Source organism: Sebastes fasciatus, chromosome 14 (assembly GCF_043250625.1).
Source record: "Sebastes fasciatus isolate fSebFas1 chromosome 14, fSebFas1.pri, whole genome shotgun sequence".
NCBI lineage: Eukaryota > Metazoa > Chordata > Actinopteri > Perciformes > Sebastidae > Sebastes > Sebastes fasciatus.
Window position 1 is genome coordinate 12117083 of NC_133808.1, and position 27799 is coordinate 12144881.

General features: G+C 38.2%; 2 protein-coding genes across 4 annotated transcripts; one reads left to right on the top strand and one right to left on the bottom strand.

Moving 5' to 3' along the window:
• The first annotated feature begins 1526 nt into the window (after nucleotides 1–1526).
• On the top strand, nucleotides 1527–16876 carry LOC141782448 (RCC1 and BTB domain-containing protein 1-like). 2 transcript variants are annotated; one of them, XM_074658827.1, is made up of 13 exons: nucleotides 1527–1622; nucleotides 4398–4634; nucleotides 7286–7436; nucleotides 7524–7690; nucleotides 9306–9464; nucleotides 9555–9662; nucleotides 10486–10628; nucleotides 11233–11423; nucleotides 12640–12766; nucleotides 12871–13022; nucleotides 13123–13253; nucleotides 13919–14011; nucleotides 14650–14781. In XM_074658827.1, the coding sequence occupies exons 2-12, from the start codon at nucleotides 4509–4511 to the stop codon at nucleotides 13961–13963; spliced, it is 1500 nt and encodes a 499-aa protein (XP_074514928.1). In that variant the 5' UTR covers nucleotides 1527–1622; nucleotides 4398–4508; the 3' UTR covers nucleotides 13964–14011; nucleotides 14650–14781. The 2 variants fall into 2 exon arrangements, with proteins under 2 accessions (XP_074514928.1, XP_074514927.1); XM_074658826.1 differs by lacking the exon at nucleotides 13919–14011 and having other exon boundaries at nucleotides 14650–16876.
• phf11 (PHD finger protein 11) lies at nucleotides 16624–26091 on the bottom strand. Of its 2 annotated transcripts, XM_074658824.1 has the most exons (17): nucleotides 25832–26091; nucleotides 24467–24571; nucleotides 24236–24369; nucleotides 24110–24147; nucleotides 23942–24027; nucleotides 23451–23521; nucleotides 23297–23346; nucleotides 23132–23214; nucleotides 23000–23022; nucleotides 22319–22395; nucleotides 22126–22220; nucleotides 21343–21379; nucleotides 21177–21241; nucleotides 20757–20895; nucleotides 18853–19221; nucleotides 18673–18744; nucleotides 16624–17775 (listed from the first exon to the last, which is right to left on the bottom strand). In XM_074658824.1, exons 1-17 carry the CDS (start codon nucleotides 25940–25942, stop codon nucleotides 17699–17701), a joined length of 1632 nt encoding a protein of 543 aa, XP_074514925.1. In that variant the 5' UTR covers nucleotides 25943–26091; the 3' UTR covers nucleotides 16624–17698. The 2 variants fall into 2 exon arrangements, with proteins under 2 accessions (XP_074514925.1, XP_074514926.1); XM_074658825.1 differs by lacking the exon at nucleotides 21343–21379 and having other exon boundaries at nucleotides 21177–21272; nucleotides 22132–22220.
• Between the last annotated feature and the right edge of the window lie 1708 nt (nucleotides 26092–27799).

A 27799-nucleotide genomic window follows, 5' to 3' on the forward strand; every position in this document is an offset into this window, starting at 1 on the left:
AAATAAGAAAACTGGTCTCCAAGTGGAACATTAACACTGCTTGATCCAGATCCAGGCATCGGGTTTATGGTGCGACAATATGATTGGTTGCAATTTTTGCTCTCTCTCTCTCTCTCTCTCTCTGAAATGACCTGTGATTGGCAAAAGTCTCCCGTCACGGGCTAGATTTTCTAAAGCCTGTAAACAGAGCCATGAGGAGGTGCAGAAGTCTAGTTTTCTCTCAGAACACTTGAATTACAATATGCTGAAAGGTTATTATGGATTTTTTGCCCAATGATGCTAAAAATATTCTGCCTACTGCAGGTTTAATACTTAAAGATCCCCTCCAGACATTTAAAAAAAATACTCTACTACACCTAAGCATACTCCATCAGCTGAGGAACTCCATGACATGTGGTAAAAAGCTCTGGAAAGACAGTGTTAGACCTTTTTTTTTTGTGTCAAATCATTTTACACTGTTGTGTGCTAAACTGATCTTTATGTGCAAAATTTTGTGAAATTGCCCTTTAACAGTTTTTGTAGTCTGGATTTAGAGTGATCCTTCTAGTCCAGGGGTCAGCAACCTTTACTATCAAAAGAGCCATTTTAGGCAAAGAAAAAAAAAAATGTGTCTGGAGCCACAAAACATTTGAGCATTGTGATGAAGGTAACACAGTTTATAGTCTAAGTATATACAGTAAGTCTAATTCAGTGAGGGCCAAAGTGCAAATGTACTACGGAGTATTAGGGCCGCATTGAGGGAAAAAACATCTGAGATTTCCGAATAAAATCATAATATTACGAGAAAAAAAAAGTAATATTACGAGAAAAAAAAAGTAATATTACGAGAAAAAAGTCGGAATATTACAAGCATAAAGTCATAACTTTACGCGAAAAAAAGAAAATAACACGTAAAAATTACTACGTTATAAACTTGTGACTTTATTCTCATAATATTCGACTTTTTTTCTCGTAAACCTATGACTTTATTCTCGAAATCTCAGCTTTCTTTTTTTTCCTCAATGTGGCCCTAATACTCTGTTGTACCATAGACCTACAACAATGATAAATAAAAATGAAAATGTAAACAAAAGAACAGTTATTAATTTCCATGTTTATAAATCTACAGGGAGCCACTGGAGAGGAGCTGCAGGTTGCTTAGAGACCCCTGATCTAGTCTGAACTTTGTCTACAATTTCAATTCAATTTGCTTTATTGGCATGACTGTCAGGTGAACAATATTGCCAAAGCGTCAATTCAATAATAAATTAAAATTAAAAAAGAACAAAATAAAACAAAAACATATATATACATATATACAATTCATTAAGCAAATTACAATATATAGATATTTAAAAAGAACATGCATGAAAATGGAAGAAAACAATAAAGTAATAATTCATGTTGTGATGTGTCAATAAAACAAACAAATAAAAAACAATTAATAATATATTGCAATATCAAAGGATAAATGTAAAAACAACAAAAATGAACCCAAATCGACTACTTTTGTCTTGTAATCACGTGACATTTTGTTCTCCTCACTTCCGCAAATAAGCGTCCAGTCAGCAGCAGCAGCAGCAGCAGCTGTGTGTGGCAGCTTCATCCAGCTATACCGACCAGAAACACACCTACACTAACAGGTGGGTTTAACGGAAACGTTAATATTGTAACTTATATCTTATGAAAGTTGTTTTGAAAGGTGTTTTCTTTGCAAGCTACTTTCACTAGGTCAGAGTAGTGTTTCCTAATGGATCAGTCTAGCAGCGACTGTCCGTTCACTGTGATGTTGTTGTGTCAGCTCCACAGTTTGCTGAATAATGTGTTTGTAACAATGGACAACATTAGCTGGAGCTAGCTGAAGTGAAGGGGTCCATGTTGGCTGGGTGTTTTAATATATAACACAGGCAACGGCGGGAGAAGTTTGCCCTCAGGGCTTTCTGTCAGACAGGGACATGATGTTTTTGTCCTAAACCAAGTAGGTTTGTTGTCTAAACTTAAGGAGATGTCTGGCAGAAACTTCTCCCATGTGCTGTTACAACACACATAAACCTCTGTGACTTAAAAACACCCATTTCCTCAGAAAGTCTTACGCCTTCTGGGTTCATGAGTTGTTTTCACCAATAACAGTGTGAGTGTGACATGCAACACAGCAGATGTTAACACAGTGAAGTTACAGTAATGTCTACAACTGTCTCCCTCAGCTGGAAGTCAGAGCATCAACATCACAACTCATAGTTTCTGTTTGAGAAATGACTTCCCAAGTGAGAAGTAGACTAAAACCCTACATGTTATTTGGTGGTCAAAATGTTGATAACTACTCTATGTATTAGCCAATATTTCTTCATATACAACACCGTTGAAAATGGTGGAATTGCCTGCAGCAAATGCTTGATTGTGTCCAGTCAGATGGCTGAAAACTACTCTACATTATTGAGTGGTCTTTCATGCTTTTAGGTTGTAGAAAGTCCTCTTTACAAATATATATATATACATATATATATATATATGTATATATATATACATATATATATATATATATATATATGTATATATATATATATATATGTATATATATATGTATATATATATATATATGTATATATATATATACATATATATATATGTATATATATATGTGTATATATATACATATATATATGTATATATATATATATATATGTATATATATATATATACATATATATATATATACATACATATATATATATATATATATATATATACATATGTATATATATATATATGTGTGTGTGTGTATATATATATATATATGTATGTATATATATATATATATATATATATATATATATATATATATGTATGTATGTGATACCATTTTAAATTAAATCTTGTCATGCTGCAGAGATGTCCTGGCCTACACATCATATTCTACAGACTTAAGAAAACATCGTTATTTGGTACAGATCCCCGAAAAAATCCCACCATAATCAATTTAATGTTTTTCAATGAAAATGAGAATAATGATGTAAAAATGATCATTCCCTCTAATATCGCATATTGTATCGCAATTGCAATATCAGTAAAAAAAAATTGCAATTAGATTTTTTTTCAAAATCGTGTAGCCCTATTATTTGGTATGAAGGGTTTGCAGAAAAAGTAATGTTTTGTACGTGGAGAACAAAACGCTGTACAATGATTCAACCAGACTGACAATTAACAAGAGACAAAGATTCCTCTGAGCAATAGTTCAATAAGAATAGAAGAAATCACCAGTCACCAGCCTAACTGTTAAGTGAGTAAAAAAAAAATAATTATAATTTTCTCAAATGTATGGAAGTAAAAGTATAAAGTAGCATAAAATGGAAATACTGGAACAAACTCCAGGATTTGTCTCATCACCACAGCATGTGTATCTGCTGTCCAGCTTAGATATGATCTCATGAATACATGTTTGTGATATGATTTTTTTTTTTTTTCTTTTTATTGTTTTCCAAATATATTTTTTTCTTAAAGTGCGACTCCTCTGCCTCTGTACTGTAACTGAGCCATCTGCTGGTGAGTCCTAACTGGGTCAGGATACCTCTAGAGCTCTCTTGAATAATTTGGGAGATGAGACCAAGTTTGAACTCTTAGGACGTTATTAGGAATGTTTATGCATGAAACATATGAATTATAATTTATATCACTCCTAGAATTGTGACACACTTAAGACTAAAATTTGACCCTGAGGAGCTTTATACATACCAGCCCTGATCTGTTTGAGCTGATGTTACGCTACATGACCCAACTTCTCCCTAATCTCCTCTGTGAGATCATGCGTGACTTTAACATTACTTCTTATTAACACGGCTGTGATATGTGTAAATAATAAAATAATTATTCAACTATAGCATGTTTTGTCTTTAACCTTTTTGAGTGTTATGTACAGTAATAATAATAATGGTCCAAAAAGGATGTGAAATTGCATAGCTTTAAGTAAAAAACTTTCAAATTTTCTTGAGGGAGGAGCCCAAAGTTACCCTCTACAACCATGAGAAACGTAATATTGAGCCCTATTTATGTTGCTTCTTGCAAGTTCCACCAGTTAAACAAACAAAAAGAATATAATATATGAGGATGGTATATGATCAGGAAGTGGTGGATGCGGACGCTCCATATATTTTCCTGTTTTGTGGACCTTTGCCAATCACATGCCTGAGCATAACTTATGAACATCTCTGAACGTGAAGCCTGTTTGTCCCAAAATATTTAACAGTTTTAAAAAGAAACTTTGTTGTAAAATGCTTTTTTTCCCCCCAAAGTTAAACCTTGTGTCAAATATCAAGTTCTTCTTTTCTCATATTAGTGTGTTTAAGTGCATTGACTGAAATAATGTTTATATATGTTGACAAATGTCCATGATGCTCCCTGACTGTGTATATTTTCACACCCAGTCACAACAGCGACTGCAGCGCTGGAAACCCTGCGTCCCCACACCCTCCTCCTCCTCCCCCTGTCACCCTGCCCTGCCTTTGGCTTGAGGTGCATCCCTTCACCCCGCCGCCATGGTGGATGTAACCAAATGGCCCGTTTTCAGCCTGATGGGGCCCCAGGAGCTCGCCACGATACGGAAAGCATGCGTGTTTGGAACGTCTGCTAATGAGGCCATCTACATCACCAAAGATGATGAGGTGAGATGTCAGAGGAGGGAAAACAGGGTTGTGGAGTTAGTCATGCGAGGGAAGTCATCGCTCATCACTGGTCATTGTTACTGGTGCGTAATTAATAGTTAGAGGACTTTGGCTTTGCATGTTTTACATTACTACTTTACATAACTGTAATTTTCTTCAGCATAATGTGTTTTTGAGAGGGGTTCAGTTTGGTTTTGAATTCATGCCTTCAATCAAGAAGAGAAGTAAAACATGCTTACGAAAGGTAATCAACCACTGAGGACATTTACTCTGCTTTATTTCTTTTCTGTCAGAGTTATAGTATTGTAGCACGGTGATGAAATGGTGTGTTTAAAGCTGCACTAATCCATTTGTTGGAGCAAATATGGGTGTTTTTTTAGGGGTGGGAAAATTGATGCACTTATGTATCGCGATATTTTTTTTTTTTTTTACGAATTTTGAAATTGATTTTTTTTAATGCCAGAATCTATATATTTGCTTCATTTGAGTCTATGCGGAGGTAGAAGGAAGTTACGGCTTTATTTTTGTAGTCTGAGTAACGTTCCGTTCCGTATCTGTCAACCAAAACAAACCACAGCCAAAACAAGAAATCAGAAAACGGCAAAGGGTCTGCGTGGATACCACCTGCACCATCACATTTTAAATCCAAAGTGATAAACACTACACATCCTGTAAAGTATGGAAACACTTTGGGTTTCACACATTGCCAGGAAAAGCAGAGCTAGACATCATGGCTTAAGCTGCATGCTAACTCTGTCATGGACAGGAAACGTTATCGTATCGTAACGTGCGGTCAAGCCGGCCGCCAATCTCCTTGGTCAAATCAGTCGATGCTACAACTGTAGAGCACCGATTTATGGTGAAAACATTCAAATGGCCCCGATGGAGCTGATCATGGATGTATAAAGAGTATAACAGTCAGAGCTTGTGACAGACTTGGCAAAGTTAGCGGAAGTATACACGTGTGACTACGTCCGATTTTCAAAATAAGGTGTTAACATAGGGAACTGTACATACAAAATACATATATGGAAATAATATTGTTTGGATTATATTCACCAGAAGTATAAAACATTACATGTCCCTTATAAATTAAATAGAAAATACCACTCATTTGTAAGGGAAATGTCTTTATTCTTTGATTTTTGGGCTGCTGGAATTTTTTTTATAAATAATGCCCGTCAATGACTGATATATTTGACTTCAGGACATCTGTGACTACATACATGCTGAAAATCAAGCATTTTTTCTGTATCAATTTAGATATTTTCCAAAGTAAAAGTCCATAGAAGTGTATTATTCAACTTTTTCCCATGGTCTAGTGTTAAAAAAGTTATCAAAAATTGCAATAAATCGTTATATCAAATCGTAATACTTGTAGAATCGCAATACAAAAAAATCGAAATACATATCGAATCGGCACCCAAGTGTTGTGATAGTTTCGAATCTGCAGATAGGTGTATCATCCCAGCCCTAATGTTTTTTGGTTTCTTTCTGAAAGACTAGTTAACCATTTGTGGGTATTACTATGCCACGCCACAAGGGGGCAGTTAACATGCCACACAATCAAGTAATAAGTAGACACAGGTGGGCATTCTCAGGATGTTTGGACCACGGGAGATGAAATGGTTCTTACTGCAAGAAACTAACGCAGTTAAGCAACACAAAACAATAAACTAGATTCTAAATATTGCACAAGAACTAACACAGCTTTAGAAATCACAGTCTGCAATCTACAACCACAACAAGACGGAGGAAGCAAGCTACCAAGGATAAAATAAAGGTATGCTCGTCAAGAACACGTGTATGTGTTTCACCACCGTTGCTGTCGGCATTGGGCCAATTAGTCACCATTTTTTGTATATTCTGAATGGATGAAATTACTATGTGTAATGTCAAAAATGTTGCTTCCAGCAACTTTACTGTTTTGCTTTAGTCTCACCGCTCTCATCAACCTTGTTACAGAAGCTGGCAAAACAAGCCTGTTCTGGTACGGACTTTGGTCCTGGAGCGATCTGCAGGCCAAGCTTAAATTATTATTAACCCTAACCCTTAAATAACAAACACTTGACCAACACGCTGTCCTGTTAATGCACTGTATGATGTAATGTATTTAGTTGTACCTATTGTTGCTCTCGTGATTCAATGTTGTTGTCTTGTTATGTGTTGGATGTTGGCAAGAAGCTCTAGGGATGCACCGAGCCGACTTTTTCAGTCTCGATACCGAACACTGGTATCAGATCAGTACTCGGTATCGGCCGTTACCCGAAACCCAGGTATCGGCATTGAGACTGAAAAAGTTTGATCGGTGAATCCCTAGAGCTTCTTGCCTCAAAAAGGTTGCCCTTTGGCAGCCATATGTTTAATCTAAAAAAAAATTGTGTATGCAATTTGTAGTTGGTGGGCTGAAACATGCAAAACCTTTTGATATGGTTCTTTAATGTTAAAGTAAATATCAAAATACACTGTAGGCCGGTGCTCCTGTCCTTGCCTGTGTGCTCTTCTCGGCGCTGCCCGCTGGTGTTGATGTTTGTGTGTCTGGAATGTGACCCGTTACCTACTCGGCTGACGGAGTCGCTCTCTGCTTAGTCTTGCTTATCACTGATCTACATTACATGTTCTGTGTTTGACCCTCCTCTCTCCACACTCAGGTGTATGTGTTTGGGTTGAACTGCAGTAACTGCCTGGGAACAAGGGACAGCCAGAGCACCATTGTACCCAAGAAGCTGGACTTTCTGAGCGGGAGAAAGGTGTTGAGCCTGAGCTACGGCAGCGGACCCCACATCCTGCTGGCCACGGAGGGTATAGCTGCTCAAAAACGTTTAATCCCCCTCTTCACAGTTCGGATTAAAAAGTGCTGCAGAATGACTAATCTCTTTTCTGTTTCAGATGGAGAGTTATTCGCCTGGGGTCACAATGGTTACAGCCAACTTGGAAATGGGACAACCAACCAAGGAGTAGCTCCAGTGCTCGTGTCTGCCAACCTGCTCAATAGGAAGGTCACAGAGGTGGCCTGTGGCTCTCACCACTCAATGGCTCTGACTGACTCAGGAGAAGTGAGTGTCTACTACACAGCAGAATGGAGCCCTGTGTTAAATCTTTATAATGGCACATGTGATTCAGCTTTGGCCAAAGGCGCTGCTTAGTCATACAGACCATCTCAGGACTCTTAAGTCCAATCACAGCAGCAGTATTTGATCCCTCTGAGCTGAAAAAAAGCTCAACCTTAAGGACACAATTGTGCTTCAAACTAACATGGTCAGCTTTATACTGTTAGCATGCTGTTATCCTGTTGTGTTATAGAACAACATTTTGTTTTCACTGTGGTTGAAATGCACAAAAAGAGGATTTTGAATAGTTTAATTGAGATGTGCTAGTTATTAAAGTAATAGTTCGACATTCTGGGACACTTGTTCATTTTGTTTTTAGAGTCAGATGAGAAGATTGATACCACTCTCATGTCTGTACAGTAAATATGAAGCTACCACCAGCAGCCGGCTAACTTAGCTAACCGGACTGTTTCTTGGCCGGGACCAGCAGGCAACGTCCGGGTCCGAGAAGTGAAGCCAATGCTGAAGTACCTTAAACCTGCATTCTCTCTAACAGCCAGCAGGGGGCGACTCTGGTTGCAAAAAGAAGTCTATGAGAAAGTGAGCCTACTTCTCACTTGATTTATTACCTTAGTAAACATTGTAAACATGAGTTTATGGTCTCAATCACTAGTTTCAAGTCTTCTACAACACAGCATGATGTTCATTTAGTAAATTATGGTCCCATTTAGAGTAAAATAGACCATAAAGTAGGGTATGCTTTAGTGCGTGGCTACCTTGCGATTAACTGGTCGCTACCATGGCGTTGTCCGGTCTGGGAGTTGTCCGTGTTTTCGTCTTACAACTTTAACCCTTTCACAGTGTGTTTTCACTTCATGAAAGCTAATTTGAACCTTTTTGGTCGCCTGAAAATGTCTTACTCGGTTAGCTCTACCCTTTCGTGTCACTTCTGGTTGCAAAGAACCAAGATGGTGACGGCCAAAATGGCATACCAATGGGTGACGTCACAGTGACTACGTCCACTTCTTATATACAATCTATTACAGGGACCTGTAAATTCTACACTGGTTGCCTGGCAATTGGTGCTGGCCAAAACATCTGGTACAGAATCCCCCATAATATGGCAATATATTGTTTTTACACTTTGGTTTTTGTATGGATTAATCAAATGAGATAAAACGTGTTAATAAGTGAGCTTCAGTGGTGCTGGTAGACAAATGTTGTTAACTCCAGACAGAGTCAGGCTAGCTGTTTCCCCCTGTTTCCAGTCTTTATGCTAAGCTAAGTTAGCTGGCTGCTGGCAGTAGCTTCACACAATCTGCTCATCAAACTCTTTCCCAAAATATCGAACCTTTCCTTTAAGCTGCAATGTACTATGATACGACCACAATCCTATAATTACAGTTAGAATATGATAAAAACATTATGAACTTCATTCATTAGTGTCACATTGCATAAACACTCCAACAACTCATTTACCTCTTAGCATTAAGAAGCCTGGCTGCACATGAAAATAATATTTTTTGTTGCGTCATAATAACAGTTTACTCTCTTAAATGAATAGAAGAGATGTGGGATATTTAACTCTTCTTCTTCTCACCTTTAACCTCATGTCTGCCAGGTGTATGCATGGGGCTACAACAACTGTGGTCAGGTGGGTTCGGGCTCCACAGCGAACCAGCTCACACCCCGCAGAGTGTCCAGCTGCCTGCAGAACAAAGTGGCTGTCAGTATCGTCTGTGGGCAGACCTCGTCCCTGGCAGTAGTGGACAACGGAGAGGTGACTGTTGAATTTATACTGGAGCTATAAACACCGTGTTATCCCATCTCTGGCCACCACAGCACTCATGTTCTCTTTGTGTGTCTGCAGGTGTACGGTTGGGGCTACAATGGGAACGGACAGCTTGGACTTGGAAATAATGGGAACCAGCTCACTCCCTGTCGCCTTGTAGCTCTGCTGGGTCTGTGTGTGCAACAGGTGTGAGATTACACACTCACAACAACTTATATTACTCCCAGTGAGATTTGATATCATTATACAGTCATATAAATATGCAATTCAGTTTATTTCAATGCAAAAATATGAACATTTCCATTGCAGTTCTATCAATTTTATAGTTCTGTGAGTAGGTACAAGAAGAAATCTTTATGTATGCACCATAGGGCTGTCAATTGATTAAAATATTTAATTGCATGATTGTCCATAGTTAATCGCAAATTAATACATTAATAAATTTTTTTTATCTGTTTAAAATGTATCTTAAATGGAGATTTGTGGAATATTTATTATCGGAAATCAATTAACAACACAAAGCAATGACAAATATTGTCCAGTAACCCTCACAGGTACTGCATTTAGCAATAAAAAAATATGCTCAAATCATAACTGCAGCCCAACAGGCAACAACAGCTGTCAGTGTGTCAGTGTGCTGACTTGACTATGACTTGTCCCAAACTGTATGTGATTATCATAAAGTGGGCATGTCTGTAAAGGGGAGACTCGTGGGTACCCATAGAACCCATTTTCATTCACATATCTTGAGGTCAGAGGTCAAGGAACCCCTTTTGAAAATGGCCATGACAGTTTTTCAAGTTTTTTTTCAAGTTTGAAGGGTTGAGCAAGTCCTCACATTTGAGAAGAATATTTGTACAAGCTACAAGTGTATTGGGACCTTAAAGGAACCAATTCTTTGTTTTTATTCAGTGTAAAGTAGACTTTGCTTGTGAAAATGTTCTATATGTTAGATTCTTCATGTTAAAATTGTGGGTCTTGCATCTAAAGTTTTCGTTTGCCTCTCCAGATTGTCTCAGGCTATGCCCACTCCCTGGCACTAACAGACGAGGGGCTGCTGTACACTTGGGGTGCCAACACATATGGACAACTGGGCACCGGCAACAAGAGCAACCAGCTGAGCCCAGTTCAGATCATGGCTGAGAAAGAGAGGTGAGCGAGACCATCACCACACATAGGCCCTGCTCAGACCTGGCATTAACATGCGTCCTGAGGGATCGGATCACAAGTGGACAGCTTAAAATACGTCTGTTCACTCCTGGCATTAGAATGCGTCTCCACTTGTGACCACTTGTGATCCAACCTCACTTCCCCGCTCTATATGCAAAACACGAGCAAAGCACTGGAACAAAAACACTAGAGCACAGACGCCGTTTCCATGCTGTGAGGCAGACTAGCGCTTGCGTCTGCCTGTCTATTCACATGAGGAGCGCAGTGAGACCCCGCAGATCCCAGCGGGACGTCCGTTGAGTAGGCGGTCCTCAATGTGGCCCAGGACACATTCACATACACACTGCTTAAAGAATGTGGCCATATGTGGCGGCCCAGACCTCCTCTGAATGCGGTTTGAGAGATCGGATCTCAATGCGTCCTCAACGCGTCTTGAGTGTGTTCACACCTTTACTTAGAGCTGTCCACTTGTGATCGGATCACTCATGACGCATGTTAATACCAGGTCTGAACAGGGCCATACTGTTTAACAAACCATCTCCTCGTCTTTTACACCGCTAACTCTCTCCTCTGGTCTCTTTGACAGGATCGTGGAGATCGCTGCCTGTCACTCCTCACATACATCAGCTGCTAAGACTCAGAGCGGTCAGGTGTACATGTGGGGCCAGTGCAGGGGCCAGTCTATAGTGCTGCCTCACCTCACGCACTTCAGCTGCACCGACGACGTCTTTGCATGCTTCGCCACCCCCTCCGTTATGTGGAGGCTTCTCTCCATGGGTAAGACAAGGGGCTCATGTGCCCAATGATGTAGCAATTAAAAGACTGCACCCGTGTGTTTAATTCCATTAACCACAAATCCGGTTTCTATTACTGATGACAATATTCCAAAGCCAGTTTGAAGGCAGTTGTTGTTCCTTTCCTTGAAAGAAATATTCAATTTAATTCCCCTTTTATTCATTATTCATTCACGGGACTTTTACACAGGAGACACTTTGATTTGTCATAGTAGGATGTTTTATTCAAATGTCCCAGTGCACATTTTTTGCAAGTTCAGCTGACCTGCTGTGCACTGACTAAAAGATTAGCTTAGCGGTTAATTGGATTCAATTAAATAATTGGAATAATTAAATGGAAGTATACTGACATTTGATGTATAATTAGTGCCAAATTACAGTTCTTTGACTGTTGACTGAAGGAAATTATTAAGAACATAGAAAATTAGGGCTGTCAATTGGTTAAAATATTTAATCCCGATTAACGGCATGATTGTCCATGATTAATCGCAAATAAATCACAAATTTTTTATCTGTTCAACACGTACCTTAAAGGGAGATTTGTCAAGTATTTAATCCTCTTATTAACATGGGAGTGGGCAAATATTATTTTTAAATTTTTTTTTATTGAAAATCCATTAACGACACAAAATAATGATAAATATTGTCCAGAAACCCTCACAGGTACTGCATTAACATAAAAAATATGCTCAAATCATAACATGGCAAACTGCAGCCCAATAGGCAACAACAGCTGTCAGTGTGCTGACTTGACTATGACTTGCCCCAAACTGCATGTGATTATCATAAAGTGGGCATGTCTGTAAAGTGGAGACTCGTGGGTACCTATAGAACCCATTTTCATTCACATATCTTGAGGTCAGAGGTCAAGGGACCCCTTTGAAAATGACCATGACAGTTTTTCCTTGCCAAAATGTAGCGTAATTTGAGCGTTATTTAACCTCCTTCTCTAGTTTGACATGGTTTGCACCAATGGATTCCTTCGGTTTTCTAGTTTGATATGATAGCTTTAAACTGACTCCGCTACAACAATGTGAAAGAAATTGATGGCGTTAAAATAATTTTGTGTTAACGTGTTATTATCGCGTTAACTTTGACAGCCCTACATGAAATAAATCCTCATCAAAAAGACATTGCTACAGTTTTTTTTTATCTTAATACCAGAGCTTGATGTGTGTGGGTGTTTTTTCTCCCTGCAGAGCATGATGACTTCTTGACCGTGGCTCAGTCTCTGAAGAAAGAGTTTGACAACCCGGAGACAGCTGACCTCAAGTTCTGCGTTGACGGCAAATATATCTATGTCCACAAAGCAGTTCTCAAAATCAGGTCGGGGATTTCATGTCACAGCTTCATGTCAGTTTAAGTTACAAAAACTATAGAATATAAATAATTCCAAATTATAACATCTGTATCTATGCTGAAACAAACAGGTGTGAACACTTCAGATCCATGTTCCAGTCGCACTGGAATGAAGACATGAAGGAGGTGATTGAAATAGAACAGTTCTCCTACCCGGTGTACCGCTCCTTCCTAGAGTTCCTTTACACCGACAACGTGGAGTTGCCTCCTGAGGATGCTATTGGTCAGAACCACACACACACACATCACAGCCTGATCTTTACTGACTTCTGTTTGTAAGTTTGGTTGTTAATGTGTTGCTGTCTGTGTCTCTGCTCTGTCAGGGCTGCTGGACCTGGCCACGTCGTACTGTGAGAACCACCTGAAACGTCTGTGTCAACATATTATAAAGAGGGGAATCACCGTTGAGAACGCCTTCTCCCTGCTGTCTGCTGCTGTGCGCTACGATGCAGAGGTCAGTGTATCAACTATCATCTGCTTATATGTATTTCAATAAGGAGAGATCAAATGAAAGATATAACAATATTCACTGAGGTCAGAAACGGAGAATGACTGGCGATTATCGATGTGAAGTATCTCCATTAATAAGAGAAAACTTTATTTATCCTGAGGGAAATATAATAACAGCACCATGCCAAAATCAGGTTAACAGTGTGGATCATAAAAATAGAAACAGGTTAACGGTAGGGGTCAGTCTAGATGGGTTGCATATAGACATGCATGTACAGTATCAGATCTGAAGTATAGATAAGTGTAAGAGTACATGGATAATACAGAAAAAAAATTAAAGGATAGGTTCACAATTTTTCAAGTCCGTCTTAAAGCAATAATCAAGTGCTCATTATGTACATTGAAACAGACAAAATCCACAGTTCTCACTCACTGCAAACAGACATTCCAAAGTTTATCTGACGCTAATATAACAAGCAGTTTGATTTGGCTAAATCAAGTGGGTATCTTCCAAAGTTACGATCTTTTATAGGAACAGTGTGTAACATTTCGGGGATCTATTAGCAGAAAATGGAATTTAATATTGATAATTATTACACGGCTGTGTTGAATACTCGATTCTGATTGGTCAATAACGGCGTTCTGTGGTCTGTAATTTCTCTATAACAGACCGTTGCTATGTATAACAGACCGTTGCTATGGGGGCAGCTCTGATGTCGGACTCTGGCGGACCGTTTCTGTGTCAAAATATTGATTTCTTAAGTAAGTAGCCGTGTAATAAGCGGGATAATGTACAGCTAGCGGGTCATTGTTGTGAAAGAATCCCCTTCAGGGCGATGAGAGACCCCTCCGCTTTGCGTCGAGGTGCAGCATTGCCCTCTCAGGGATTACAGAAAGTCGGCTCCGGTCTCTGGCTCGCTTGAGTTGAAGTTTCGTAGCATTTATTTAACGACAAATAAACTGTACACACACTGCTACACCTACGTTCACAGCTATAACGCCACCAACAACCTCACACTCACCGCCAACACACACACACGCGGTCTGTTAGAAACTCGCTAAAGTTACGCAGACTACGTGTGCGGCGGCGAGCCTCCGGCAATGCTAGAGCTGCAGTCGCTAAAGTTATGCCGGGCAGACACACAGCTGACAACCTGCTAAACTAAACTAAATGTGCGGTGGAGCCTTTTACTGGGAAAGTGGCTGCATGTCTGTGACACTACACGCAGACAAACCAAACACTGGCTCTAGAGAGCCTTCTGTGTTTTTACATTACCTGAAGGCCACCATAGTTCTCCGACACGCTTTTGAAACTGTGGTAACGTGAGCCGCTGAGTGCAAAACCGTGGTACCGCCGAAGAGGTATTTGCTAATTTGTCCTCTTTGCCTTTGTCATTCAGGATCTGGAAGAGTTCTGCTTTAAGTTCTGTGTGAATCACCTGACCGAGGTGACCCAGACCGCCGTTTTCTGGCAGATCGACGGAAACCTGCTCAAAGATTTCATATGTCGAGCCAGCCGCTGCGGAGCCTTCAAAAACTGACCTCAACCAATGAGATCCTTATGGGCAGAGATGCTGAGGATTGCTGTGGCGACTCAAGGAGTAACTTCTCAGAGGATTTCATCACTCCCTGTCGACTCCACGAACATTCACTGACAGGTGGTCACACAAACTTTATATCTTTATCACCATCGCTGTCAAATCTGTTATTCATCTCATTCCAGACTAGATCCAGTGTGTCCATCACGTGAGCTATACATACTGAAACTACACGGCTGAGCTGATACAGTCCAGTTACAGTAGTTGTTTGCCACAGTGCCTGACTGCCGATTTGTTTACACATATTGTGTAAAGGACTTGAAACGCACTGAGAGGCATACTATCGCTTGACCAAGCTGTTTCTATTCTTGCTCGTCGCCTGATATCACTTTACTTTTTTTATTATACTGCGCAATTGACCATGTTACTTTTTTAGTTTGCACTTGTTTGAAATAGGATTTTGTTCCTCTTTACTAGAAGACCGCATCATAGTTTGGATGCGCCATCTGGAATCGTGGTTTTGAGGTTGAGGTATGAGGTTCTTTGCACTTTCAGATGTCAGGACAGAACACGTATTTTGAAGACTGGACGCTGACCTAAACAGGCTAGAAAAAGCTTGAATCTGCTTTCTTGATATGTCGAACTCCAGTCAGCAGTTATTAGTCCTAGTGGCTTCTGTCTAATGCCTAGTTCACACTACACGACTTTAGCCCTGATTTTCCGCTACCTGACAGTTTTGAGCACTCCGACAAAAGCCCCATATCAGGGTTGGCTCTCCGATGCCTTGCAGACACATTCCACATATCTAGCATGTTACAGCCAATAAGAACACAAGACACAGGTTGAGGGGCAACCTGTAACAATAGGAACTTACTGTATTTGTTGCACCTAGAGGAATAAATAGTAAAAGACAGTGTGGAAACAGGCTATTTTGTGAACACGTGCCAACAACATCAGCAATGTGTCTCATGTATGGTATCACGTCATTTACCATGTATTTATCGCGAGTTTTCGTGACAAAATGTAGTTTGGAGACCTCATCGGGGATTCCTCCTGGTGAAAGATCTTGTAGTGTGTGACCCCCCTATCACCGGCCAGTCATGTAGTGTGAAAACTAGGGATGCACGATCCAACTTTTTCAGTCTCGATAGCGATACCTGGGCTTTGGGTATCGGCTGATATGGAGTACCGATTCGATACCAAAGAAATCTTCAAAATTAACAGGAATTACAATTCAGGTGTAAATCTTTTTAATGCAGCAACAAATTGGTCAAAACGTTAACAGGAATTAAAATTCCAGTATATAAACATATAATTGACTTTAGTATATCGTCCCCAATGTCATGATATCCAATCCGGTATCAGTGTATCCCTAGTGAAATCCATAATGACTAAAGACGATTAAAGACTCCCGATTACAAGACAGAAAGTCGTGTTGTGTGAACAGTACAGCGATTTGATGACTTTGAAAGTCGTGTGGTGTGAACTAGGCTCAAGTCGTAAAACTCAGGATACATTCAGATTCAGAACCGAGTGAGATTCAGTCTTAAACTGTTACAGATGCGAAAGTGATCATTTGCGTGCGACATTTGTTAATTCCATAGGTTGGGAAATGTTTTGTGCAGCTAAAACTCCATAACCTTAAAAAAAAGCTTCTTTTAATTTGTCTATTTTTTATTGCACAGAGCAATTCATTTGGTGTTAACTGGCACTTAAACTTGCCTAGTTGCCAGCTGAAACAAAATGTATGGAGCCATTATAAATCAGTTTACAGTGAGGCATGTGGCCTTGCAGAAGCTTAAGTTTGTATGGGCTTGGACTTAAACTTTTCTTGGATACTTTTTCATCTATATGATATTTTCTGTATTTTAAAAACAATCTTTTATAGTGTTAACATTTATAAAGTTGTTTAGTGACATCTGCACTATTGCTGTGAGTATTTTGAAGAACATATATTTGCAAATTTCTATGCAGGACATTTTTACTTCAAAACCAATAATTATGTCTATTGTTTGATACTGAGTATTATGAATTGCCAGTTCAATTTTGTTACATTTGCAACCAAATGAATAAAAAATATTCAAAAATATATTGCAATTAGGGCTATATTTTGTCAATAACTGGTAGGAATAGTTCAAAGATTGGATCAATTCACTGTGTATTAGGGGCATGAGTTATTTGACTGATGTGACTTGAGGAAAGTTTCAAGGACAAAAAATGTATACCAACATGTTTCATGCGAACAAACTTTACTCTAACAGTTATAAAAATGTATTCCTGAACAATAAGACTAAACATTCATTCCCCTTTTATCAATAATGTAAACAAAACAGACTTCTGGACTCCTGTGCACTCAGGATGCCAAACATTTCTTGATTATTATTATAACTTTTTTAAGTTATTTTAACAATTTCAAAATCTAAGAAAAAACGGCAAAATTGGTTCAGTTGGTAGTGTTGGATGTGGAACATTTTCAAGACAAATATTCTTTCCAATTCTTCATGTGCACTACAGGTTTTTAAATGAAACCCCTTTTTTTATGAATGCAATATATTTCACAATGGCACATTTCTGTGACATCTTTTTAAAATGTAACGGCACCATTTACAACTAATTTCTAAAAGCATCAGGCTGAAATCTGAGATCATATTGTAAGAATTCAACATATTCCATCTTTCAGTGCTTTTTGAATTATCAATGCCAAATATTGGTGCAGTATTGCATTTCCACATCCAGCTCTATCCACTGAAATATTGAGGCAAAAACAATAAAAATATACATATACAATTTGTATCAAATGCTAAAAATGGCAACATGAGTAATTTAAAATACAAACAATTGGAATCATAGATAAAAAAGAGGAGTTAACTGTAAACCCTGATATCTGTTCTTACAGTAGCTGCTAATGGACTCATCTCCTCAGTGCTGAAATGACCTCCTCCATAGCTGCTGTCACCTTTTGCAGCTCCATTTGTTTCCTTTGCAACTCTGTAAAAGCAATATGGAATCATAATTTTATCATTATACCAAGTGGCAATGCTGAAGTATAGTACATTAAAAACTGAAGCTGTACTTTACGGAGCTCCAAAGTGTTATGAAGTGGGTATATGCAGGAATCCTGAAGTTTAATTCAATACGTTTTTAAGACCCTTTCTATACATTCTAAGACCTCAATGCCACTTTGAGTTCTAACTGGTTATATCAGTGACACACTTTAACTTACATTTACTATATATTGATTGTAAGATAGCACAAATAAACAGTCTTACTTTAGGATGACTGTTGTATCAATGCAACATAATTCAGATAGACGGGGCGGGATAAAAGGATAAGAGAATGAAATGAGTGGCTAACCCAATGCAAGGTTATTTAGAAAAGAGTAAAATCAGTAATAAGTGAGAGCTAGAAACACAAACTTTTTTTTCCCGCCGTACTATACTATGACTTTATTTTATCACTGTTTTCGACACTATAGTATGACTTATTTTTTTGACATACTATACTATGACTTTATTTTTTCAACATACTATACCATGACTTTTTCTTAATCGCTTTTTTCGACATACTACTAAGACTTTTTTTTATTTTTTCGACATACTATGCTATGCCCTTTTTTCAACATACTTTGACTTTTTATTTTTTTGCCCTGTGGACACCCTGATCATTTATAGGACTACATTTTTATTTCATAATTTAAATTTTTATTTGAAAATGCCCTTCTTTAAAAAGTGCATATTTACAGTACATGTAATGTGGCACTGCTAAATTACTCTAAGTTCCTCAGCGTTTAAAATGTAAAAGATGTTCTAATGGGGCAGCAAGCCCCCAGAACCCCCCTGGAGCTCTAGCTCACAAAATGCTGTGGTAAATATTGGTTTACTTTACCTTCCTGCTGCTTGGCCACAAGCTCTGTCAGTTTCCCAGAAGCAGTCACCACTGTAAGTGCAAAATCATAATCTGTAGAAAGAAGAGTGAGAGCTTTATATTCCAGTGTTTGAAACCTAAGTAAGGGTGAGACAGAGATGCTGTCACAGTAACTTGTAAGTGTCTTGTATCCTCCCTCACCCTCCTGGCTGGCCTGGTCTGTCTGAATTCTGCTGGAGATATTGTTTATCTCATTAATGAAACCAGTGAAGACGGCCTGTGTGCATCCTGCTGCGTTGCAGCTTTTCCAGAAGCTGGTGGAGTCGATGATGGGCTCTTGTTCTGAGAGAGGTTCCATAGGAGTGGAAGGAGAGGCCTGGAGGGACACACAGATCAGTTCAAGTGGAGCTGAGGATATGGCTGAGCTGGTCCACGGAGGTGGGCGGGGAACACTGCGAGGTTTGGAGTGGTATGGAGAGGGAGGGAGTCCATCAGAGCTCTGCTGTGGAACAGGGGGTCCAGCGGTGTGTTGATCAGGACTGTGGACAGGACTCTGCTCAGGACTGGACCCTGGAAAAAGAGGTTGCGACATGTATTATCACAGCTTACATAGTGAGTGACATAACTTCCTTCAACAACAGCATCTTTATCAGACAAGGGCTACCATTTCCCATAAATTATCTATTTCAAAAGGCCTCATTCACCCATGAAAATGCTCTCTGTACTGTGACCTGTAGCAGTATTACAGCTCACATCACTGTCAAGACCATACACATATTTTTGAGCACGTTTCTTACAAATGTTATTTTAATAAATAAATCTGATGTGAATGGCTAACCCATAAAAAAAAAGAGTACTGTATTCTATTCTAGGACATTTTATATGAGAGTATTTATAAGTGTGTGCAGAATTCAGTCATGCCGTTGCAGTTTGTCAAGGTTTTTTTTTTTTTTGCATTTTGGCCAGTAATCATACACAGTATATCACTATGTATAATTCTTTCTGTCATAATTTGAAAGTGTTTTTTTTGCTGCAAGAAACATTTTCATACTAACAATGGCTGGGTGGAAAATGGTGAAAAATGGAGACAGAAGCTCCATCCAGACAATGATTCACTTCTCTAGGGAAATGGGGAGCTATTTTAACATTACCTGAGCTGGTTAGTGATTTTAATCCCGTCCGGATGCGTGTATACGGGTAATTTTTCACACCCACCAAAATAATAATGACAGCCGCAATTACCCACTATTTTTCAGAGAGCTCGCTGGTCCTCCTGCAATTTAAATCCCGTCCAGAGCAACATCTCTGCATTTTAAAGTTGAGGGGTTTTTTTTACCACGGGAAGAGCTGATATCTGCCATTATCAAAATGATGCCGATTTTTTTGTTCTCACAGCTGGTTAACATGCAATGCGTTGCACTGATAGTGGTGATTAAAATCCATCCCATACTGGGGCAATATTTTCAACCAAATCTTTTATCAAGGTGCCATTTATTATAGCCCTACTGCCCAACCCTATGAAGCCTGTAGCACAAAGGAAGAACCTGGTTTCAAGCCAATTAATTATTTCATCATCTCAAGATAACAAAGAGTTAATGTATGTTGATTCTCGAGAAAGATCTCTCAAGCTAACGAGATAAGTAGCCCAAGTAGTCGTCGCAGTTGGATGTGGAGGGAAAGAAAAACAAGCTGCTGTGAACAGTAATCAGCCTAATCAGCACCACAGGGGTCTGGACAGCTAAATCATCTCTGTGGGTTAAATACTGTAGGCTATGATGATCAGGTTCGTTATTTACAGACAACGAACGCTCAGGTTCAGGCAAGATCGCAAATAATTATCAGACGTGTATAAAACAAACGTTTGTATAACAAGAATTTGTCAAAATTACAATCCAAACATATGTCAAATTGCATTATTTTTTTCCCCCCAAAGGGAGGCCCGGCCTCGAATTTTTTGCAAAGTACCCGTATGTGTCGGTCTGATGTATATTTATATACTGAATTTGAATGTACTTTTTTAAATTTCTTAACACTATTTTAAAAAGTTAATCTTACCATCTGACCGCATCATGTGAAACCAACAGTAAGTAGAGAGTCAGCTTTACCTTCATCTTTTCTCTGTACCACCTCTACCTCCGTCTTGCATTCAGGAGGTAAAGTAGGTGCAGTCTGAGTTGAGACTGCAGCCCATGGCACTGCGAGTCCAGTCGACACAGGAAGCAGCAGACTCTCTGACTCTGCATCCTGACAGGAAGCAAACACATTTCATGTCAGATGTGTTAATATTGTTCTGCTAGTGGTGATGATACACTATATGTGAATCACAGATCAATTCAAATTAGCTTTAAGAAGCTGTGAGTTACTATTCTGACTGTCAGAGAGAAAGACCAAACCTACTCCAGGACTAAATGAGAAATTAGAAGAACTGCAAAAATGTTCAATAGAGCGTAACGAAAAGATGAGAAGTTATAGCTGTTATGGAAAAACAGACATACACTTTGAAGGCAAGACGATATGTATATCACTGAAGGTATCATTGTTTCATCTTCATCTTTATTTCCATCTCTGTTCTCATCCTCCAGTTGATTTCCTATAGGAGACAGCGGGAGTTTACAAACCATCTGTATGTTATGTATATATGTACAGTATATATTCTATATCCACAGATTCTGCTGTGACAGCCTACTGTACCTGATGCGGACCCAGTGGGACGCTCCGTGTCTTTTCTGTGTGTGGGGGACATCAAAGAATTATCCTGTTATTTTACACTGACTGACCGAACAAAAGATAATCTGAACATCTTAATAGAATCCAATAACACTCCTGCCATTAAAACTATTATTTAATTTTTAAATAAAAGCTAAATTATTGAAATTAAAAAAAAAATAAAAAATAAAAAATTAACACCCATCACAAGTTCTGAATGTTTTGTCTAAATAAGAGTACAAATACCAAACATATCCAATTTACAATGAAAAAAACACAAAGACCTGACCTTCAAAAAGCTGAAAACGTCAAAGAATTTACTTTTTTTATTGATTAAATTAGCTAAATAATTAATTTGACTAATTGATGGATTAACTAGTTGTCTCATCAGTGAGGTGAGGTGTTTGTGGTATTTCTGTTCCTTCTAAGTACAGTAACTGAGATGAGCACCATCTTTCAATATAATGCAATACAATACTACACCACCACAAACTACAAAACATACCACAGAAATGAGTCAACACGCAAAACTGACTGACTAACTGATATAGAGGCATCAACAAGGTTACACAATGTATAAAGCAAAAAATCATAGCACATTGTAAATATTCTTAAAATCAGTTAATCACAGAGGTTTGATCTCACCTGATCAACTGATGCACAGTCAAGAAAGTGGGAGAAAAATCAAAAATCAAAGAGAAGAACAATTAATTTCAGATTGTTGAACATCTTCAGCCTCTAATGACGATGTTGCTGAGGTAAGATTAGACTTACCTTAGGCTCTGAAACAGAGTTTGCACTGTCATCTAAATCCGTCTCTAATGGGGCAAATATTGCCATTTCTGAATCAGGTTCAGCCTCACCTGTAGAAGCAGGGAAATTAAATATATACGCGCGTTAACCGCTTCACACAAGGGTGTTAAATAGGTTACATTCTCGTGTGTACTGAAAGTGTGTTAACCTGAATCTGAAGAATCGTCTGATACCACCATCAGATTCCGGCTTTTACATTTCTGTTTAGAGGGGGTCCCTTCCTGTCTGTGACAGAGCAGAGAGCCGTTAGAACAAATGTAACTGTTACACTTTATAAACAGTTTATGGAAAGCAAAAAGGGATGGGCCTGTTTTAAACAAAAGTAAGGATGTAAAGAAAAAACCTGACGTTATACTATATTTAGCTATTTATTTATTCTTTATCTATTTATGTATTTTTTCTTTTAATATTTTGTCCTCGTTGATATGGATTTTGGAGAATCGTGATTATTAGGCTTTTTTTCCCATTTGCATTTTTCAACCTTTTGAAGACTACAGGGTACAATGTGTAACATGGGACTGTTTTGTGCCTGATAAAGGTCTGAGGGCTTAAAGTGAGTACAAGACATTGTGCAGGATTGTTTGTTTCCTTTCCAAGTCGAGAGTTTTTGATCCTACGCACTTGTCACTAAAACCTGATGGTGTGCAAGAACCACTTTGAATTGCGAGCAGAAGGTATAAGGTGCCAGAAGAGCAATATAATACATTTGTCATACAAATAATAATGGCTGAAGCTATGAGATGCTATTAGCTTTACATAAATAATTCAAAACATTAATGGGAAAAAAGAAAAAGGAAAAAGCTAAAACCTAAAAAACAGCGCCACTTACTTGTCTCTGAAACTCAACCGTTTCTGTTTCAAAAAGCAAAAGCAGAACGATTAAAATCACTGAATCATTTTGAAAAGAAATGAAATAGCATTAAAAAGCTTTATTTAAAATGACTACGAATAATGTGTGTACCTTGGAAGATGAACCCGTCGCACTGCTGGATGAGTTGGAGTCACTGCCGTGCGAAGACGGCCGTCCGGCTGTTGTAGAATCACCTGTCAAGAAGAAAGACATTTCTGTATCTGTAATACTAAGAAGAAAAACACGTGACAAACGTGCACTCTTATCAGGACTTACCATTGGTGTTCCTCTTTTGTGATGTAGGAGCATGTTTGTCACAATATAACCTAAAAACACACGTGCCTGGTTGTTACATGGGATTAGATATTGATGTTCATATATTATGTTCATAATGAAAGATGTTTGCAAAATGTCAGAATACAGTACTTACATAGCAATGCTGTTAGACAAACTTTCCAAGCTGATATTTCCTTCCACCTTCTCACAAGCAAGGCAAAATACCTCATGAAAATAAAAATGGATTTCATTACTTCCAGAACAAAGTTTGGGGCCAGGTGTGACCCACTTGTGTCTTTGGAGATTTCAAAAAATTATCATTTACTTCTAGACATAAATACAGAAATGATAAAAATGTTCTGTATAAATAAATCGTAAAATCGTCACATCACTGCATCATGAACACGTCGGCCACTGTGTTTTATTCTGAGTCCCACATATACCATCCTGCTGCCGAAAAAACTCACTAGAGCACAAAATATGTATTAATCCACCCCTGAAAATAGTCCCCAACAGATGCACTGTTTCCTCTTGCTTGTGTGACGTTTGCTGAAAGCTACAGTGCCCGACTGTTTTAGGAAATTACTGAAACTTTTTAGTGGTTTGCCAGAAATATATGTAGCAGAATAGTTCCATCAATCAAACCTTAGATGATCCAGCTTCACTGGGATTTTTGGAAGTCCGGGGTTTTGTGGAGGAAGAGGGATGTCCATTTACAGAGCCGTTGTTTTCTGGAAAAGAAAAATGTAATACATAATATGTCATACACTGAAAAAAGTGTCATTAGGAAGAAGGGGAAAAATTCACACCTACCATGTGTTTTATCTGGACAGTGATTGATGCAGTACAGCCTGGAGCATAAAAACACAAAAGTACAGGGTGTTGTAGTACATAAAACCATTTTCTAGACATACAGGCAAACAGTCTTGTTGGACTTACCCATATTTCCCCTGGTCTGCATCCTCAAAAATCTTAGCTCTTTCTTGAACAGCACACGGGTAGTGGTATGACCTCTTGCAGCGTTTGAGTTCGCACCCAGCAGTGGCACCCTTCTTCTTGCATTTGTTACATATCTAATGCAAACAAATGAGTAAATACAACTTAAAAATAGCTTTCACCAGCACACTATCAATGGATTAGGCTTATTCAAATCTGGAAAATGATCTTTACCAGTTTGCTTCCTCGTTTCACCTCATCCAACACATCGTCCACAGAGAAACCAAACAGATCGTCAAACTGGGGAGTGTTCCGGCAAAAAAGACCAGAGGAAAACAACTGAGGAAAAAAAAGAGAAGTTGAAGAAGATGAGTGAAGACAAAATGTCTTGGATACACTGTAATTCAAAGATACACATTCAAGTATTTCACTATAGGGGAAGGAATAAACCACAATTAAAAAACAAAGCCGGCTGATATGTAACAGGAAACTGCAGTGCACAGAAATGCCCAAAAAAACGTAGTAAGTAATTTAGAACGTGTCATTCTCGATTCATCTGCTGATTATTTTCTTGATTAGTTAATTGTTTGGTCCATAAAATATCAGCAAAAAGTGAACAATGCACATCACAAGTTCCCAGGAGGACATCTACAGTCCAAAACCCAAAGATATTCAGTTTGCTACCATAGAAGAAAACCTGAAACATATCTATTTGAGAAGTAGGAACCTCAGAAAAGGCTATTGTTGCTTAAAGGTCCCATATTGTAAAAAGTACGATTTTCATGTCTTTTATATTATAAAGCGGATTTAAGTGCTTTATAAATACCGTGAAAGTATTTAAGTGCTCAATATACAGAGAAATACACACAGCCCGTATTTCAGAATTGTGCGTTTGAAACAAGCCGTTAGAATTTGTGATGTCACAAATATACAATATTTATACCATTCCACGGTTTTAAACGTAAACATTGTAAATGTATCCCAGTTCAACGCAATTCTGTTGCAATTCCGTTGAAATGCGCTAAAACGGAGCGTTTCAGACAGATGGTAAATACAGGTGTATTCAAGCAGACAGTATGAGGAAAATAAAGTTTTTTTTTAACATTAAAGCATGTAAACATGTTCTAGTAGAAACACAAAATACAAGTATGAACCTGAAAATGAGCTTTAAAACAATCGAAACCATGTTTAATGACCTACAGAGAGCTGTACACAGGAGATCCACTCGCAATCTGAAGATACTTGAACTTTTTTGCAATAATAAATAGTTTTTGTGTACCACATTACTATATTTACATTTTTATATTCAATCTTATTTTGATTATATTGTATTTTATTCATATTTAACTTCTGCACCATCATGTTTAGACTTCTTAGATTCTCAATTTTACCTTACCTGTGTGATTATATTTTTATACATATATATATATATTGTATATATACAAAAGAAACTCCCTCTGAATGTAAACATGTGCATCCTTCATCATCATTAGAACATCTTTTCACCAGCTAAGTATGAATGAAGGAGCTGCACACTTTGCATGCAGTTTCTATTGTTTCTGTCCTCTCATCTGTCTCCATCTCCATCTCCATATTTACCAGACAGTTCTCGTGAGCCGTGACTTCATCTTTAGTGGATAACGCTCCGGTTGTCTTCGTCTCTTCGGACAGTTGACAAAGTACGCAGGACACTTTGTCTCCGTCCTCCATTTCTGTCCACTAACTGCAGATAAACTCTTCGTTTGACTACAATAAGTGTAGTTTAATAATGTTGTAGTGAGGTTACAGCAGGACTGAGCTGCTGTATATATTATGCACACACACACTATTTAGCTACATCCTGTTTATTTCGACGCCCACTTCTTTGGTTGCCAGGTTGTGTCCTAAATATCCCCCGACCTCCCAAAATCACACATGTTGGGATTTTGAATAACTGTATTATATTTTCCCCACAAGGTAATCAGAACTGTAGCCTGGATTTTAGTATAACACTGAAGTTATGAATTTAATTTAACCCTTTAACTGTTCAATTAGGATCTGAAGTTATATATTATTACTTATTTACTTTTTTCTGTCTTGTTATCTGTAGATTTATGTTTTCTTATTTTATTTTCATTATTTTCTCTGCTTTCTTGACATCCTGTAGAGCCATCTAGTGACCACATTTTGCACTTGTCACCTGAGAGTTTATTGGCCTCTTGCTCAGGTGTTTTGCAATCATCAATTGTCTGTGTACTCACAAAAGGGAAAGCTGTGTGCTGAGGGTTGCACCCTGAAGAAGGCTGTTTGTGCCGTTATGCGTGGGCTGTTACCCAATCTTACATGTACCAGCATTGTTTTTAGCATTTCATCATGAAATAGCCAATGGAATAAAGACCCTTTTATTTCTTGCCAGAAGAGTGCCTTGGACTCCCTCCTTTTTAGGATCTGGAGCCATTAATGAAACACTAAATTAATTTATTTAATTTTTGGCCCCGAAACAGTCAGATTTAGTCACACAAAGTAGCCCTATGAGAATCAGCCTTAAAAACAACAACAAATAATAAACATGTATAATACTGTGTGTGTAATTAATTATAAGTGCTCATAATCTTCAAAAATATTAGGCTACTATGGACATGACTTTGGCGTCCTCCCTGATAGAGATATGGCCATGAAGATGGTAAATTATTGTTCCAAAAAATAGTATAGTGTTTTTATATAATAAGGAAAACACAGCAATCACTGATCCTACATACATTTTAATTTATAGTTCACATTCAGAGCATCAAAACATGAAACAGCAGCCCTCTGTAATGTTGGTAATGAACTAAATGCACATTTTGACATCCTGTTTTTATTTCAACATCAAAATGATATAATCTTTCAGCTTTATTGTAATATGTATATTAATTTAATCCTAACACAAACAGGCTTATTAATTCCATAATCATTGTCTACCACAGAAAGTTTTCATCGCTGCAGTCAACAAAGATTTGTGCGGTTGTTGAGATTTGTCTGGTTTTATTGATATGATTTGGCTTTATAAACTATTTTTAAGGCTTCCTGGCAACTGGAGCTCCAACATTCATAATTCATTTTTTACTGCAATGTATACTGTATGGTCTAAAAACAAATCGGATTTAAGCATAAATTGTGGGATTTAGACAAACTTGGCAACCCAGATGCATAGTTTCACTTTCATTTCTGGTGAAAATGACTTTTCCCATCAAGCTATCTGAGGCCTTGTCTGCCTTTGTGTATGATAACTGCAGCCACCAATGCTCCAGATGTTTCAGAAATGCACTATTTATTTCTTTAGCCATAGAAACATGGATCAGTATTATACTATAAAGAGTGATAATGAGACAAAAATCAGTGGTGAAGGAAGTATTCAGAGTAAAAGCAGCACTAATACTGTTGGACAGGAATACACTGGACCTGACTTAATGACATGAGCGACAGAAAGAGAAGCAGTCAGCAGGTTATGCAGAGCATTTTATTCTATGGGGCAGATTTCTTATTATTTATCTCTTTGCCTCTGTATGTGTGTGATTTTAGCTCTGCAAAGACAAAACTAACCAATAA